Here is a 14,903-nt window from a genome sequence, read left to right on the forward strand (position 1 = left end):
TGTTATATTACTATAATACTGAATCTTCAGCTAAGCTTACAAAGCATCTCTCTGTACATATATATATATATATTTAGAGGCATCGTAATCCCTGAAGGTATTAAACGCAAGACAAAAAAAACAAAAAAAAAATCTTAAGAATCAGATCTTCAGTCTTTTGTTGAAAACTATTTTGGCTTTTAGAAACAATTGTGCTTGTTTTGTCCCAGTGAGTGAGGAAGTGATCGTTTTGATTAATTAAGAGAAAGAAAACCGCGTATATTCATGCAAATTCAAGAAACAAAGCCCATTGATGCGCCAGAGCACTGTCCCGGACCGTCGTCTGAAAGTGCAGGAGCAGCATCAGCTTGTGCAGGATGCCCAAATCAAGCAATTTGTGCCTCTGCTCCTCGAGGAGAGGATCCAGACTTACCGTTGGTGACAGAACGATTGAGTAAGATTAAAAACAAAGTTCTCGTTCTTTCTGGAAAAGGCGGTGTAGGAAAATCTACGTTTTCCTCTCAATTGGCATGGGCACTATCTTTAGAAGAAGACAAACAAATTGGCTTAATGGATGTCGATATTTGTGGACCATCGATTCCCCGGATTATGGGTGTTGAAAAAGAAGAAGCTCATCAGTCCAGTGAGGGTTGGTCTCCAATTTATGTGTGTCCTAATTTAGCGGTTATGTCTATCGGTTTCTTGTTGCCCAGTGATGATTCATCAGTAATTTGGAGAGGACCGAAAAAGAATGGATTAATCAAACAGTTTATTAAAGATGTCAACTGGGAGAATTTGGACTTTCTTATTGTTGACACACCTCCAGGAACCAGCGACGAGCACTTGTCCTTGGTCCAATTCTTTAAGAATGCTGGAATTGACGGCGCCATTGTCGTTACGACCCCTCAAGAAGTGGCCTTACAAGATGTTCGTAAAGAAATCGATTTCTGTAGAAAGGCTTCAATTCCCGTTTTAGGTGTTGTCGAGAACATGAGTGGATTTGTATGCCCTTCTTGTCGAAATAAAACTAATATATTTACTGTAAATACCGGAGGGGGTGAAGCATTGGCACAGGAAATGAATATTCCGTTTTTAGGACGTGTGCCTCTGGATCCTGCTATTGCTCGTTCTTGTGACTTTGGTAAAAGTTTTGTTGATGAATGCCCCGAATCTCCAGCGTCTGAAATTATAATTGATATTATAAACAAAGTGGATCAAAACTTACAAGCACAGAAAGGATCTTATTAGAAAAGCCCCGTAATCGCAACAGTTACGGATACCGTGGATGATTATGACATTAGAAAATAAGGGAATATGGAATGATATACTTAATTGGGATAATGGTTAAAAAAATTTTGATTAAAACGCTTTCTGCATATTGTACAAACCTAAAATTGTTTTATAGAGATTTGAATGACAAGTTTACGTCCCTATAGCTTTTACTAAAATATATAGATATGAAATCCGTTTTTATTTCTCTTCTAAAAACAAATGTATTACATACGTAACAAAATATAAGCTAATGTTAGAAAATTGTTTTGGAAATTGGGAAATTATTATAACAAGTACGTCTTCAATATATCAAAACACTTTCTTCAGACAAACCAAATTGTAGTGGAATCCAAATTATGGCGGCCGTTCAAAATGGGATGAAGAAGGAAGAGCTAAAGGATGCTAAGTTAGAAAAGCATCAGATAGAAAAAAAACGAAAAAAGTTGAAGCGAAAAGCTGAGACTGGCTCTTCTTCAAGCGATTCCTCAAAATCAGGGAAAGAGTCGCCGGATGAAAAAGACGACAGTGAAAAGAAGAAAAAGAAAAAGAAAAAGTTGAAGAAGTCGAAGCAACCTCTTAATGATGAAAACTATCCCAGATTGCAGTCTACAGAGAACAATTTACAGAAGCCTATAAAAATTGCAGATTTACAAGAGCTTTTATTTTGGTGTCTTGCTGACGGACAAGCGCCGTCCTGGGTTTTGGTACGAAACAAACAGCATATTAGGCGTGCAGTGGTTCTGCTGGTACCAGGTTTAGAGCCTTCGCAATTTGGATTCAAACCTGTAAAGGGTGATAAACATTCGTTTTTATTACCATCAACCTTAAAGGATAACACACCTAGCGAACTGTCAGAGTTTGATGACATTTTTAAACTCGCATGGCCCACCCGATCTCCTGGTGATCGCTATCGTGTCTTCTCTCCAGTAAATGCTTTTTTACAATCGGTTTTAAGCAATGAACAAAAAAAGAGGAGAGATCGAGAAATGAAGGCCATGTCAAAGTCTAGTAAACCAGAGGATTACCTCATGTCCTACGAATCTTTCGTAGAAGATGAGTATCCGTTACACCCAACGATCAAACTTGAATCTGAATCCGTTGAACTTCCTGAAGGTTGGGCAGCTTCTAAAGCTGATTTCCATCAACGTCCACAGGATCCAAAAATACTAGCTATGGATTGTGAGATGGTAAAGACTGAAAATGGGTCAGAAATTGCTCGTGTCACCATCGTTGATATGAAAAATGAAGTCTTGTATGATGAGCTTGTCAAGCCAGATTTCCCAGTTACTAATTATGTAACTCAATTTTCTGGTATTACTGAGGAAAAGTTAGCTCCAGTCACCACTAGGCTAGCAGATGTACATGCATATTTTCTGGACACAATTGATAATAACGTGGTTCTCCTAGGACACAGTCTCAATTCGGATCTGAATTGTCTTCGGTTTGTTCATCCTCATATTATAGATACAGCCAATATTTATAATCACACACGTGGTCCTCCTTCAAAACCAGCCCTTAAATGGTTAGCCTCCAAATGGTTGCATAAGGAAATCCAGAAGGGCGGAGCTTTAGGTCACGATTCGGCAGAAGATGCCGCTACTTGTGTCGAACTATTAAAACTTAAGGTTAAAAATGGTCCTAGCTTTGGTTTATTTAACCAAGATTTTGAATCAATTTTCCATCGTCTTTCGCGACAACAGCCAACACCCTTAATTGGTGCAGTCGCTGATTATGGAAATCCAGAAGCTTGCATTGGAAAAGCAGCTCACAAAAACGTATCATGTTCAAATGATGATGAGATTATTAGTGCTGTTGTTACTTTATCCGATATGCATAATTTTGTTTGGGCTCGACTAAGGGAAGTCGAACAAGTGGCCGAATGGAATGTTAATAGAGCAAACCAAAAACAAAGCAACGGCACGGATTCGGATACAAGTGCTGGGGAGCAAGACAACGATAAAATAGATTATTCCCAAGCATTGGCTCATCTGAATAGAAGAATCCGACTTTTATACGATTCTCTCCCGAGCGGTACGCTATTTATGATTTACACTGGAACTGGAAATCCCATAGAGATGTCCAGGTTGAATGGTGTTCGCCAGACATTTCGAAAAGAGTATCAGACAAAAAAATGGGATGAGCTATCCGTACAGTGGACAGACGCAGAAAATGTGAAACTAATTAACTCTGTCGAAAGTACTCGGAATGGTTTATCGTTCTTCACCATAAAATAGAAAGAATTTTGGATTTGTTTGATGGATTGATCGATCGTATATACTAGCTTTAGTCTGTATTGTATAACGTCCATAAATAATCTATATCATACAAGGTTTTGGGTTTCATGGCATTTATGGAAAGTGGAAATTAAATATATATCTTTATCTGTTGAAAATAAAAATTTAGTTGTAACACAGAAAATAGTCAGAGACATAATAGTAAGTATCAAATTTCATAAACAAGTATTCATTCAAGAACATCGAGTTCTAACACGTTTTCTAATTTGCACATGGATAATTCACTTTCATGTATAAACAAAATTGATTCCACCGTACCGATTGGTGTGTATTTTCGGATATGTCGTAAGTAATAATTAGCATTCAACCAAAGACATGCAAACAAATAAAAATTATTCTTGCATTTTTTTATCGCTTTGTTCTTCGGTTGGCTCAGATGGCTCAGCAGGCTTTTGGGCAGCAACTTCTTGACGAGCCCGTTCTTCGGCCATGGAAAGCTCTAAAGCCAAAGCTAATTCGGGGTCAAGATTAGGATCAACACCATATTCGAATTGTCCTTGAGAAGCAGGAACCCCTTGTCCAATTGGAGATTGGTTCACCAAGTCTGAAAGAAGTTGCGAGCTTGGGGGGACAGTTACAAGATGGCTAAAGACATGTTAGAATAAAATCGATACTTTTTTTGTCATACCAATTATCATTCGAATTTGCAGCTTCAATAAAACGCTGTAATGCACCTTCGCTTTCGAGTTCTCCGATATGGATAATATCAATAGCTATATTATTTTTCTTCATTCTCTTCGCCAAGCGAATCAAGTTCTTTTCATCTTCAACGATAGGGGATCCAACGAATGCAACAATTCTAGGTCTTTGAGTCTTGTTTTCTCGATGCTTCAGGGCAAGTTGAGCAATTTGAATCGCATCTCCAAATTTCGAGTCACCACGAACAGGTAAGTCATGCATTGCTGATAAAAATTTTCCATAATCTCTTGTCAACGTACTCAACACCTGAGGACTAAAGAACACAACACTGTTAATAAACACACACATAACCAGCCTCTGAAAATCCTTACTTATTGTCACCCATCGTCATCAAACCGCACATAGTTTCTGGATTGTCATTGATTTTTTGATTAAATATCAAATGTACAGTGTCTTTTTGAGCGTCAAATCTATTGGGTATATAGTCTCCATTAATCATCCATTCAGAGTTGTCAATTCTAAACTCGTTAGACTCAGAAATTTCCTATTTCTACGTACAACAACATATTAGCCTCCAACACCATCTTGAGTAAATTCTATAAAAGACAATTTGAAGAAGTTTAGTTGAGTATAAGCTATGCTTGGTTAATAACAAGAGTGCGTCGCTGTTTCCATACTGGACTCTAGTATGGTGGGTTGTGCTACGTTACGGTACTCTATTTACTGATATTTGGTAACATGCGTTAAACTCCTGGTGTATCGTAAACACTAACATTTGTTTTTTATTCAGCCTTTGTAGGTGCAGACGCTGTTTAACTGGCGTTAAATTCCGAATTTTACAAACTAAATTCATGATAAAATAATAATAGAGGTGTTTTTATGGATTAATTGCTACGTTATTGGAAAGATTTTGTAAGAATTTATATACCAAGCGTTAGATATTCGCGGATTTTAGAAATCTTTGAGGACTACCCTAATTTATGATATTTTTTTGATAAAATCCCTTTTTTGAACCCAATTCACTCGTTGATTGACTCTTTTCCTGGGTTTTGGATTCATTGTTTCGAAATGAAGCTTTCATTCTTCATCAGTAAACTTCATATTGGATCTTGCTATTCGTTTAAACGGCTGTACAGTACTATTCCGATAAGTGTGCATAAAAAATTCTTACCGCGTGACTCACCAGGGACTATACTATGGAGATCAGCGTTGAGCGGTATGGAGACTTATTTTGCAAAGCAAAATATTGAATACCCAACTGGATATCTGCCGATATTTTTAGAGCGTTGTCGAAACGCGAGGACGGACCAAGAAATAACCTACTATGAATTAAAAAAAAGGGCATTGAAGTCCTTGATTTCCTCTAGAAACGAAATAACTTCTGATATTTACTATAGTGATCGTGAATACTTGAGGAGGCCTTTGCATCAGAAAAACTACACCTCTTATTTAATCCACCTTCAGCGAATCATTGCAGATAGCTTCTTTGCATATGCAAGGTTTAGAGATATTTTAGAAAATACTAATGTGGAACTACAAAGACAGCTAACTAATATTAGAAACCCGGGAGAGCTGTACCCAGCTGCACGAAGCCAGAAACGACACATTATTATGCACGTAGGTCCCACAAATAGCGGGAAAACATATCATGCTTTACAGCGTCTGAAACAGAGCGAAAAAGGTATATATGCTGGTCCATTACGCCTTTTAGCTCACGAAGTTTTTAATCGGCTAAACGCCGATGGTATTAAATGCAACTTGATTACAGGAGAAGAGATCAGAAAACCCCATGTTATTCCACAAGTTGTATCCTGTACGGTTGAAATGTGTAGGTCTGAAACCTCCTTTGACGTTGCAGTTGTCGACGAAATACAAATGATAGCTGATCCGGATAGAGGTTTCGCTTGGACAGAGTGTTTACTAGGACTTAATGCTAAAGAAATTCACTTATGTGGAGAGGAAAGTGCTGTAAATTTAGTCAAGGCTATTTCGGAGTCGACTGGCGATGATTTTACTGTTCATCATTATAATCGACTTAATCCCCTTAAAGTTGCGAATAGAAGTTTGAGGGGTAAATTGAAGTTACGCGAAGGTGACTGTTTGGTAGCTTTCTCACGTAAAGATATTTTTGCTTTGAAAAAAAAGGTTGAAGAAAAAATGGGGAAACGAACAGCTGTGATATATGGCTCATTGCCTCCTGAAGTCCGCAATCAACAAGCTAGCTTATTCAATTCTGATAGTCATGAAGAAAAAATCCTGTTAGCATCAGACGCTATCGGAATGGGATTGAATTTAACAGTGAAAAGGATCATTTTTCACACACTTAAAAAATTTAGCGGTAAAGAGATCATTGATATTCCTGCTTCCCAAGTGAAACAAATAGCCGGAAGAGCCGGTCGACATCAGGCGTCCGACTCAGAACAATCACCGGGTGTGGTCACGACATTGTACAAAGAAGATTATGAAGCATTGAAATTTGCAATGAAAGTTCCGATAAAAAATTTAACTCGAGCTTGCATTAAGCCCCCTGACTATGTTTTCCAAAAATTCTGCACCCTTTTCCCAAGTGATGTCCCGGTTCGCATGATTTTGGAACGCTATTCAAAACTTTTTAAAGTCCATGGACTTTATTCTCCGTCAAATTTTGATGTGAACTTTTTCACTTTGGATTTACTTGAAACTGTGCGAGACCTGACCGTAGAAGATAAAATTTCTCTGCTAGGAATACCCATTGGTAGACAGCTTCCAAATGCCCCCGAATTTGTGCAAGTACTTGGAAAGCACATTGCGACCGGTAGGCGAATGCAAGTATATGATCATCCTTACCTGCCTCTTGATATTATTGACAAAGGAGTACCGAACACTAATGAAGAGTTAGTTGATTTAGAAAAATTTCATAAAATGATCGTGGTATATCTTTGGGTCAGTCTTCGTTACCCAAATATAATATTACCAGAAGCTGCTTTGGTACTTAAAAAGCTCACAGAAGGATTGCTAGCTAAAGGTTTGGTAAACATCCAGCAGGCATAGAGAAATAGACTTCGATCAAGATATCATCTTTTTGTAATTAGTATTCAAAAAATGGATAGGAAACCGACCTGGCAAAAGATAATAGTCTGTACGAAGGATAATTGAATTACTTTTTGGGTTATTAATAGACATATGCTGAATACCGAAGATCATTGCCCTACTTATAGGAATGAATTTTCTATGCCTAATATATATTGTAATCGATAATTGATTCATTAAGCAAGCTTCTGTTACACAATAGTTCGTTATTATACAACTTCTACTCTCTCAAACAAAGATTATCATATCGTATGGAATTGGCCAGCAATCCACAATCTAATTAAAAATATTTACCAACGAAAACGTAACTGAGAAGGATGAAATACTGGAGGCTGCCACTCAGAAAGCAATTCTGGCTCAATCCTTCTTCGTTTCTTTGACTTTATTCTTTCATATTGTTGCTCAATACCCTCAGTGATACAGACGATAAATTGTCCCTTATAGTACTTCAGCATATCAAGGGCTTGAAGTGTATGCAGAACATCATTTGTAGTCATAGCCGTCTTGTTTGCAAGTTCATCTATGGTGGTTTCATTTCGCATACTGCAGACAAGGGTTATAATTTGTTCTGCCCAATAAGCTCGATAACTAATTAACCCCAAATCAGAAAGAGGCTTTTCTGGTGAACCATGCTTGTGTTCTTTTTTGGACAATTCATACGAGAATTGAATTAACAGTTTACCGTAACCGTGTTGCTGATATTGGGGCAAGGTTAAAATACATGCAAGATTGTAATTTTCAGCTGATTCTTTTTCCTTTGAAAAGTAGCCAACTAGATGGCAACCATATTCATCTCGTCGGCACATTGCATAAAATAAAAATGGATCCACATCATAATAAAGCATTTTATGGTCTAAAAATAATTTTGATAGAAGACAGACATTCCTGCACCAAGTCTTCTGTTTACGACCATCAATTTCGAAAAACGAGATGTAGTCGTCTCTGTATATTTCATTTCCAGGAGGATGTTGCAAGCTACATTTCTCACGATGGCGCTTAAATTGGCGTTCGGATCCATAATAGCAAAAACAAAAAGAACATATGTAAACAACGTCTACTTCAGAAAACTCCTTTGGATAAGGAGAAAAATACCAAGGCTCAATTTCATGATCACCAAGCTGAATCTTGTTGATATTTCGAATACGAGCGATCTCATGGGGATTTTGAACCATAGATCCACTAAAACGGAGTCGCTCTACTTCCTCTTCTTTGGATACTGGAACTTTTTGTTTTTCATCTTCATCTAACAAAGGGAGGCTTTCATTGCCCGCATTTGATCCATGATCACTCTCGATAGAAGGGGTAGAGGGTTCAACTTTAGCTGAAGGTGTACTCGGTTCGGTTTTAGAAGGTTTAGTAAAAGATTTCCTTCGATCATTCTTTGGGTATTTTGATTCTGCTGATTTCCCTTTTCCGTGAGCTTTTTTTGGCTTTTCCGGAGGTGGGTACTCGATTCCTCTTTTTAAATCAATATTTTCGATAGTAATCCATTCATCCAACCGTTTGTTATAATCGTCGTAATGTACATAATAGAAAGTGCCACTGGCCTTTTTCTGAATCATCAAGATTTCCGCCTTTCGATACTCTCCATCTTTGAAAGCGTACACCTTTGATTTGTATACAATATCTTGCTCCTGATACATTTTTTCCCCATTTGCCATTCCATTAATTTCATCTTTCACCATTTTGCTTCACCTAAACGCATATCAAACCTCAATAGAATACAAATTCCATCCAAAGTATAGTTCCTTTAAAATTGTAGGTGGAAGTTTTTTACGTAGTTCATTAAACTTCAATAAAGGTAAACAACTTTTAGCCCTAAATTCATGTAGGAAACTCTTACAAAATGGAATGAGCTTTAGTGAATAACATACATGTGAGTTTATTCTGTATATGATGTGGTAACCTGGGTAATTAGAATCTATTTTGACAGCTTTCTTGGGTATAAAGAATAATTAAGAACATGGGAAACGATAGCAACTATGGAATATTGCCAATAGCAAGTTAAAAAAGAATTAATCAGTAATCGGACGAGATAAAACCTGAATGACAATTCACATTTCAAGATAATTCGTAAATTGACAAGCATAATATATTACAGGCCAATATAACCATGAATTTAATAGATAAACATTCACACTCCGAAGAACGCTCATTCTTAAATAAAAAATGTATGTACATCGATGTAATTCCTCTAGATTACACATTCCAAGCATTATGTCCACTCAAATCAGACTGAAAAATAAAATCATTAACGGGAGGATCTGCTTGGCTGTCATTGTATGAGGGAACTTTATCTGAAGATTGAGTTTGAGGCCGGGTTTCTTGAGAGTTGATGCGGGAAGCAGCAGTCGGTGTATTACGGACGGTATTTCTGCGAGCCTCGGCTGTAGGTTGAAAATCATCATCATCATCATCACTCTCAGAGACAGCCTCTGCTGGAGGACGCATGTTTTCTTGTGTAAACGCGGGTTGATGGTATCCGGAAATATAGGTATTTAGGGCTTCCCACCACTTCATCAATTCAACCTGATTACTGGCGCGGAAAGAGTAGTCTGAGCGAGATCCGAATACTTTGTTCGTCGCATCTTTTCCAGTAATCTTAAACTTTGCCTTTTTGTCCGAGGGACGACCAATTAAGGAATCGGGTATGTATAAGGCGAACTCCGGTTCAGGATCGACTTGAGGATCTGAGGACTTGAATTCGTAAAGATAACCAGAACGAGTAAAAGCATAAAATCCTCTTTGCTTTTTCTTCATGATTGTGGTCTTTCGAATTAAATAACCAGCAATAATTGGAACGGTAGGTGGTTTATTCTTACCGGGATACGGTAATTCGGTATATATTCGAGGTGTTACAGAACCCTTGATAAAATCAGGTTCCCGTTTGGCATATGAAGACCATTCAGCGGTTAAAGTTTGTGCTTCGGATACTTGTAAAACTTCACGCACATGATTTATGGATTTGGTAAAGGTTTGGTTCATGAGTACTTCAAACTGGCGTATTATATCCTTGATTTTTGAAATAGTATTTTGCTCAAATCGAAAAGAAAGTTCTTGAATTTGGGCCACTGATTGAACGTGATTGTTCTCTTCGGCGACTTGACGAGCTAGGGAGTTAAGGACAAGGCGATCAACAATAAAAGGATCATTTTTTACATTTATAGAAGCCGGGTTATCACTTCCCCAAGGTAATAAAGCACGGTCTAGTTGTACAAGAAGCTTCTGCGATTCTGAACGTTGCTTTTCTACGCCCTTTACACCCTTGGTACCATCAGCATTGATTTTTTTACAGTGCTCTTTCAAGTCATCACGAAGTAATTCTAAGACCTTAATAATAGCTCCGGGAAGCTGAATAGATAATTGCTCGTTATCTGTCGATATAGCAGCAGTTTGGTCTCGCAAGGCCGCAAACACATCCTGCACTCCGTGTTCATCAAATATGTTCACATCTTTGGAGGGATGCGTTATTGTTTTACTCAATTTTAAGTATTCTTTTGATGTGGATTTCGACAAAGATTCAAGCTGTTTAAAGAAAGATATAAGATTTTCTACAAGATGCCTCCATCCTTCAAATCGGTATGTGAGCGAATTGCACAGACCCATGTAAGCGTCCGTTTGAGGAACCGCATCTTTATTCGGTGAAGCAGTTTTTTCATTCATGGATATGGCTTTTTACAAGTAATCCCCGTCCATGGTTATTCTCTTGCGATTATAACATTGTGTTACCTGTCGTTGTTACTTCAGAAGCGTGTTTCTCTTTCACGTCATGGTATGTAAACAAAGCGAGAAATTCAGGTACAAGTTAAAAATGGGAACCATATCTATTTTCGATTGAAGCGAAAATAAAAGAAAGAATAAAAAAACATAAAAGAACTATTGTACTCTGGTTTGGATATCTCTTCTATATATGACAAACCTGCAACTTTGTTCGATGGAATGGGTTACGTGCATGTAATGTAAAAGATATACAAATTCATGCATTAATTTCATGATGATAAATACAACATTGTTGCTTCCAATTATTTGATTCTGTAAATTCTTCAAAAGATAAAATGCCATATTTCTTGATTTACTGGTTTGTGAAGGTGTCCAAACCCTAGGTCATCAAACAAATTAAAACACAATGATTTATTGAGAAGGATACCAAATTGATATAAATACTTACGAAAATAGTTACTTCTCCTATACTTACTATCTCTTCTACGTGCAAAGGCAATTAATTTAACATTTTTATACATTTAGGTTTGTTTACATATTAGTGAAGTCTCGTTGGAGATTTAAAAAATGTCATCCACATTCGTGCGCATCCTTATTTCATGGAAGACATAGGATTTCGGAAACAAGAAGTCTCACCAATTCAGTTCAGGAATCTTGATTCATCAGGTCTGTCGCTTTAACACTTGATTTTTGAGTCATACTTAACGCAAGCTGCATCACCTTTCGAATTTCCTAAAACATTTTGGGATTTTTTTTGAAGTATACGAATTTCTTCGAAGTTTTGACGTCTTTGGTATTTGTTTACAAGCATTGTTTATTCTTGATAGCATTGCTTCATAAAAGGCTTCAGTAAAGCATTGTATCTGTTATTTCTTTCGTTTGCACCTAAAATCCTTGACTTTGGTACTCAACCGTTCTTTGATCGCTTTTGCTCAGTTTGCAATAATAGCATTCCTTCAGCAAACGAATCCGTTCTCTTTGTGTTCTTTGTCTTGATTAAGTATCATCCTTGCATTTGTATGTTTTAATTATTTGCATCTTCTTTGGTTCCGCCTTTGCAGTCTTCTATACATGTGGCCGAAGGCTTTTCAATATTCATCATAGGAAAATATTCCGTCTTTCTAGGATTACCTGTTCAACGTGAATAGGATTTTTGTTGATCACTCTCTATTAGCTAAAAATTTGCATTGATCTGAGCGTCATTCCTTGAATTCCCCCCAAAAAAAAAAGAGATATCACATCTGATTCAAAGAGCAAGCTTATTTTGAAGTTGAACGATACGATTTCTTCAGTATTTTACAAGCTAATACCCTCGATTGCTTCGTATTTAGCTAACCGTTAATTTTCCTGATTTGGATTCTCCCTGTTGCATAATCCAAAACTTTTATTTATTATACATAGGCCACGCTAGTGGCTAAGTTCTTTCTTCTATCTTTCTATTCTTTTCTTTCTTTTCTTATTTTCCCAGCATTAACCTATTTATTCTCTTTTTGTTACAAACATGCCAAGCCTTGATTACGAAGGTGCTTACGCCAATGTTGATGAATTTAACCAAAGAAATCCAGAGTTTGTAGACAACGATGAAATTTCTAATAAAAAAGGAGATTTTATTGCATCTCATGGAGATGTAGTAAATACTTCACAAACAACGCCTGAACAATTATATGGTGAGCATACTTCTACGGTTGATGACAACCAAGATGTAAGCACTAATTTCTTTCCTGAGGTTTCTTCCCAAAATGGTGCAACCGACCTAAATAGAAGTTTTGCTACAAACGAAACTTTTGATGAAGATAATGGCATTCAACCGGATGCTCTCGGAGAGGGCATGTCTCAAGAAGATTTGGATAAAGAGCGAGAAGCCCTTACGTACCTTCGTCGATTATCCATGCAGGGTACAGACGATCCCGATCTTCATACAGATTGGTCTGTCATGATGTCTCCTCCGGAATCAGAGTCAGATGCATCTACTTTATTCTGGGTCCCTGCTGATTTGCACCCAGAAGTTAACCCTAATGGTTGGAAGGACTTTCTAGACTTGCAAGTCAAAAACTTAAAACACCCCAAACAAATGGATACCAATGCTACTCCTTTGCAGCATATACGCTCTTTGCGAAGAAGGAGATCATTGTTATCTCGCCAGGTCAAAGCTGACGATGCTGCTCAGAATTATCAGGATGGTAGTCCAATTATCGAAAAGAAGAACATACAACGAGGCAAGTCGCTGCGCTTACAAGACTTGGAACATCTGGAGTCTTTAGCTAGAAACCCAAAGAAAATGGAAAGTCTTGTTGATAGCATGAGGTCGGAACCTCCTGAAGATAGCCCAATCTTGGTGTCACCGAACCAATTTTTACAGCGTTCTTCTCGTACTACTATCCGCCGTTCTGGTGCTTCAATAAAAACTATCAATCGTGGAAAAGCTTCCACTTTGTTAGGTAATAGGTCCCCATTTTCCATGAATAAAGACGGTCTATCCCGTTCTCTTAGTGTTCTCAAACCCTCCACTTCTATGTCTCGCCGAGATGAGCAAAAGGCAAAGGCTCCATCTTCGCCGCCTTTATCGGAACCTTTACCAGATAATGCTGAGGTAAAACAGCATGATAATGACAGGAATATGGTTGATTCGACGACAAATATTGGTATAGATGAAAAGTTGCCCGATAGCAAGACCCAACATAAAATGGATGACTTAAGTGAAGAAACTCAAGATAAAATTTCATCAGCTAATCGGCCTTCTGAACCTAGTCAGCTTCAGCAAAGCGGAATCGTATCCCAGACTGAAAAAGTAAAGGATGAAGAGATAAAGCCAGACGATTTAACTTCACCGTCCTTGCATACGTCTCCTGAATCTAAATTAGGAGAAATTGCCCAAACGGATTCTAAACTTAAGAAGGAAAAGATTGAAGAGTATCACACTGAGCTTGAAAAGCCTCCGGTGTCTGCGGAAAAGAACAAAAGTGAACCCGAGCCTAAGCAATCCACCTCTACGCACCACAAACCACCTTCTTCACCTGAAACTAAGAAATCAAAAAAATCTTGGGGCCGTTTATTTACTTCAAATGATCACGAAAAGGACAACAAGAAAGATAAAGCAAAAAAGAAAGGCGATGAACAATTGACTTCTCAGTCTTCGACTGGTAAGGATAGCATCTTTGGGTCACTCTTCAGTTCGAAAAAGAAGTCATCAGAAGTCGGTAGTGGAAAACCTGCTGCGAACATTCCATCAATTTCTCGTCGTCCATCTATACCAAGGGAGGAGCGCTTCAGCGAACACAAACCCCCAAGCACCTTACCCAATACTACCGTAAACATTCCTAAAACCGAGACGTCCGAAAAAACCGATGATTTTATACCGGATAAAGATTATTATTGGTCTCGATTCCCTATATGTACAGAAAGAGCTATATACCGGTTGTCACATATTAAATTGTCAAATGCCCAACGTCCTCTGGTTCAACAAGTGTTACTAAGTAATTTTATGTATTCTTACTTGGATTTAATCTCTCGAATCAGCGCATCTCGTAACAGGATTCAGAATAATTCCAGATCAACCGGTCCCAGGCGTTCTGAGTTTTCAGCTGAAAATGTGAAAAATGAGTTGGAGAATCTGAGTTACCATTTTGGAGACCAAAGAAGGCGATCTGTAAACAGGAAAAAACTCCCTGTTCACCAAAATTCTAAAAATGGTCTTAAGTCCGGTTAGTTTTGAAAGAGCGTCAATTTTGTTGGTTTTCAGTCATTTATACATTTTTGCTCTGTATAATGCATTCAGTCAGTTCAATTTTTTTCTTGCGTACTGTATATTTTATAGAGTACAATTTGCATGATTCTCTTCGTTATGTTGCAAACTTCTATTTGTTTATTCTACGGCTAATATATTTGGCATACTTAATGATATTAAGAAATTTATTCGCATTTGTTGTTACA

At 37.7% G+C, this 14,903-nt stretch overlaps 7 protein-coding genes across 7 annotated transcripts; 4 read left to right on the plus strand and 3 right to left on the minus strand.

The window, feature by feature from the left end:
• Positions 1-42: 42 nt before the first annotated feature.
• On the plus strand, positions 43-1,489 carry SOCG_00837 (iron-sulfur cluster assembly ATPase Nbp35). The gene has a single exon (XM_013163257.1). It carries the CDS (start codon positions 265-267, stop codon positions 1,225-1,227), a length of 963 nt encoding a protein of 320 aa, XP_013018711.1. The 5' UTR covers positions 43-264; the 3' UTR covers positions 1,228-1,489.
• On the plus strand, positions 1,487-3,666 carry SOCG_00838 (ribonuclease H70). Its single transcript, XM_013163258.1, has one exon. The coding sequence runs from the start codon at positions 1,608-1,610 to the stop codon at positions 3,483-3,485; it is 1,878 nt and encodes a 625-aa protein (XP_013018712.1). The 5' UTR covers positions 1,487-1,607; the 3' UTR covers positions 3,486-3,666.
• On the minus strand, positions 3,618-4,844 carry SOCG_00839 (19S proteasome regulatory subunit Rpn10). The gene is made up of 4 exons (XM_013163259.1): positions 4,743-4,844; positions 4,556-4,702; positions 4,174-4,497; positions 3,618-4,130 (listed from the first exon to the last, which is right to left on the minus strand). Exons 1-4 carry the CDS (start codon positions 4,766-4,768, stop codon positions 3,878-3,880), a joined length of 750 nt encoding a protein of 249 aa, XP_013018713.1. The 5' UTR covers positions 4,769-4,844; the 3' UTR covers positions 3,618-3,877.
• Positions 4,845-4,958: 114 nt separating this feature from the next.
• On the plus strand, positions 4,959-7,425 carry SOCG_00840 (mitochondrial ATP-dependent RNA helicase Rpm2). Its single transcript, XM_013163260.1, has one exon. The coding sequence runs from the start codon at positions 5,253-5,255 to the stop codon at positions 7,212-7,214; it is 1,962 nt and encodes a 653-aa protein (XP_013018714.1). The 5' UTR covers positions 4,959-5,252; the 3' UTR covers positions 7,215-7,425.
• A 22-nt stretch (positions 7,426-7,447) lies between these two features.
• Positions 7,448-9,090, minus strand: SOCG_00841 (KAT5 family histone acetyltransferase Mst1). Its single transcript, XM_013163261.1, has one exon. The coding sequence runs from the start codon at positions 8,936-8,938 to the stop codon at positions 7,544-7,546; it is 1,395 nt and encodes a 464-aa protein (XP_013018715.1). The 5' UTR covers positions 8,939-9,090; the 3' UTR covers positions 7,448-7,543.
• Positions 9,091-9,194: 104 nt separating this feature from the next.
• Positions 9,195-10,934, minus strand: SOCG_00842 (cytoskeletal signaling protein). The gene has a single exon (XM_013163262.1). The coding sequence runs from the start codon at positions 10,914-10,916 to the stop codon at positions 9,453-9,455; it is 1,464 nt and encodes a 487-aa protein (XP_013018716.1). The 5' UTR covers positions 10,917-10,934; the 3' UTR covers positions 9,195-9,452.
• Positions 10,935-11,596: 662 nt separating this feature from the next.
• Positions 11,597-14,891, plus strand: SOCG_00843 (zds family protein phosphatase type A regulator Zds1). The gene has a single exon (XM_013163263.1). It carries the CDS (start codon positions 12,475-12,477, stop codon positions 14,677-14,679), a length of 2,205 nt encoding a protein of 734 aa, XP_013018717.1. The 5' UTR covers positions 11,597-12,474; the 3' UTR covers positions 14,680-14,891.
• Positions 14,892-14,903: the final 12 nt, after the last annotated feature.

The sequence above is a fragment of the Schizosaccharomyces octosporus genome, assembly GCF_000150505.1.
Source record: "Schizosaccharomyces octosporus yFS286 unplaced genomic scaffold supercont6.2, whole genome shotgun sequence".
Classification (NCBI taxonomy): Eukaryota; Fungi; Ascomycota; class Schizosaccharomycetes; order Schizosaccharomycetales; family Schizosaccharomycetaceae; genus Schizosaccharomyces; species Schizosaccharomyces octosporus.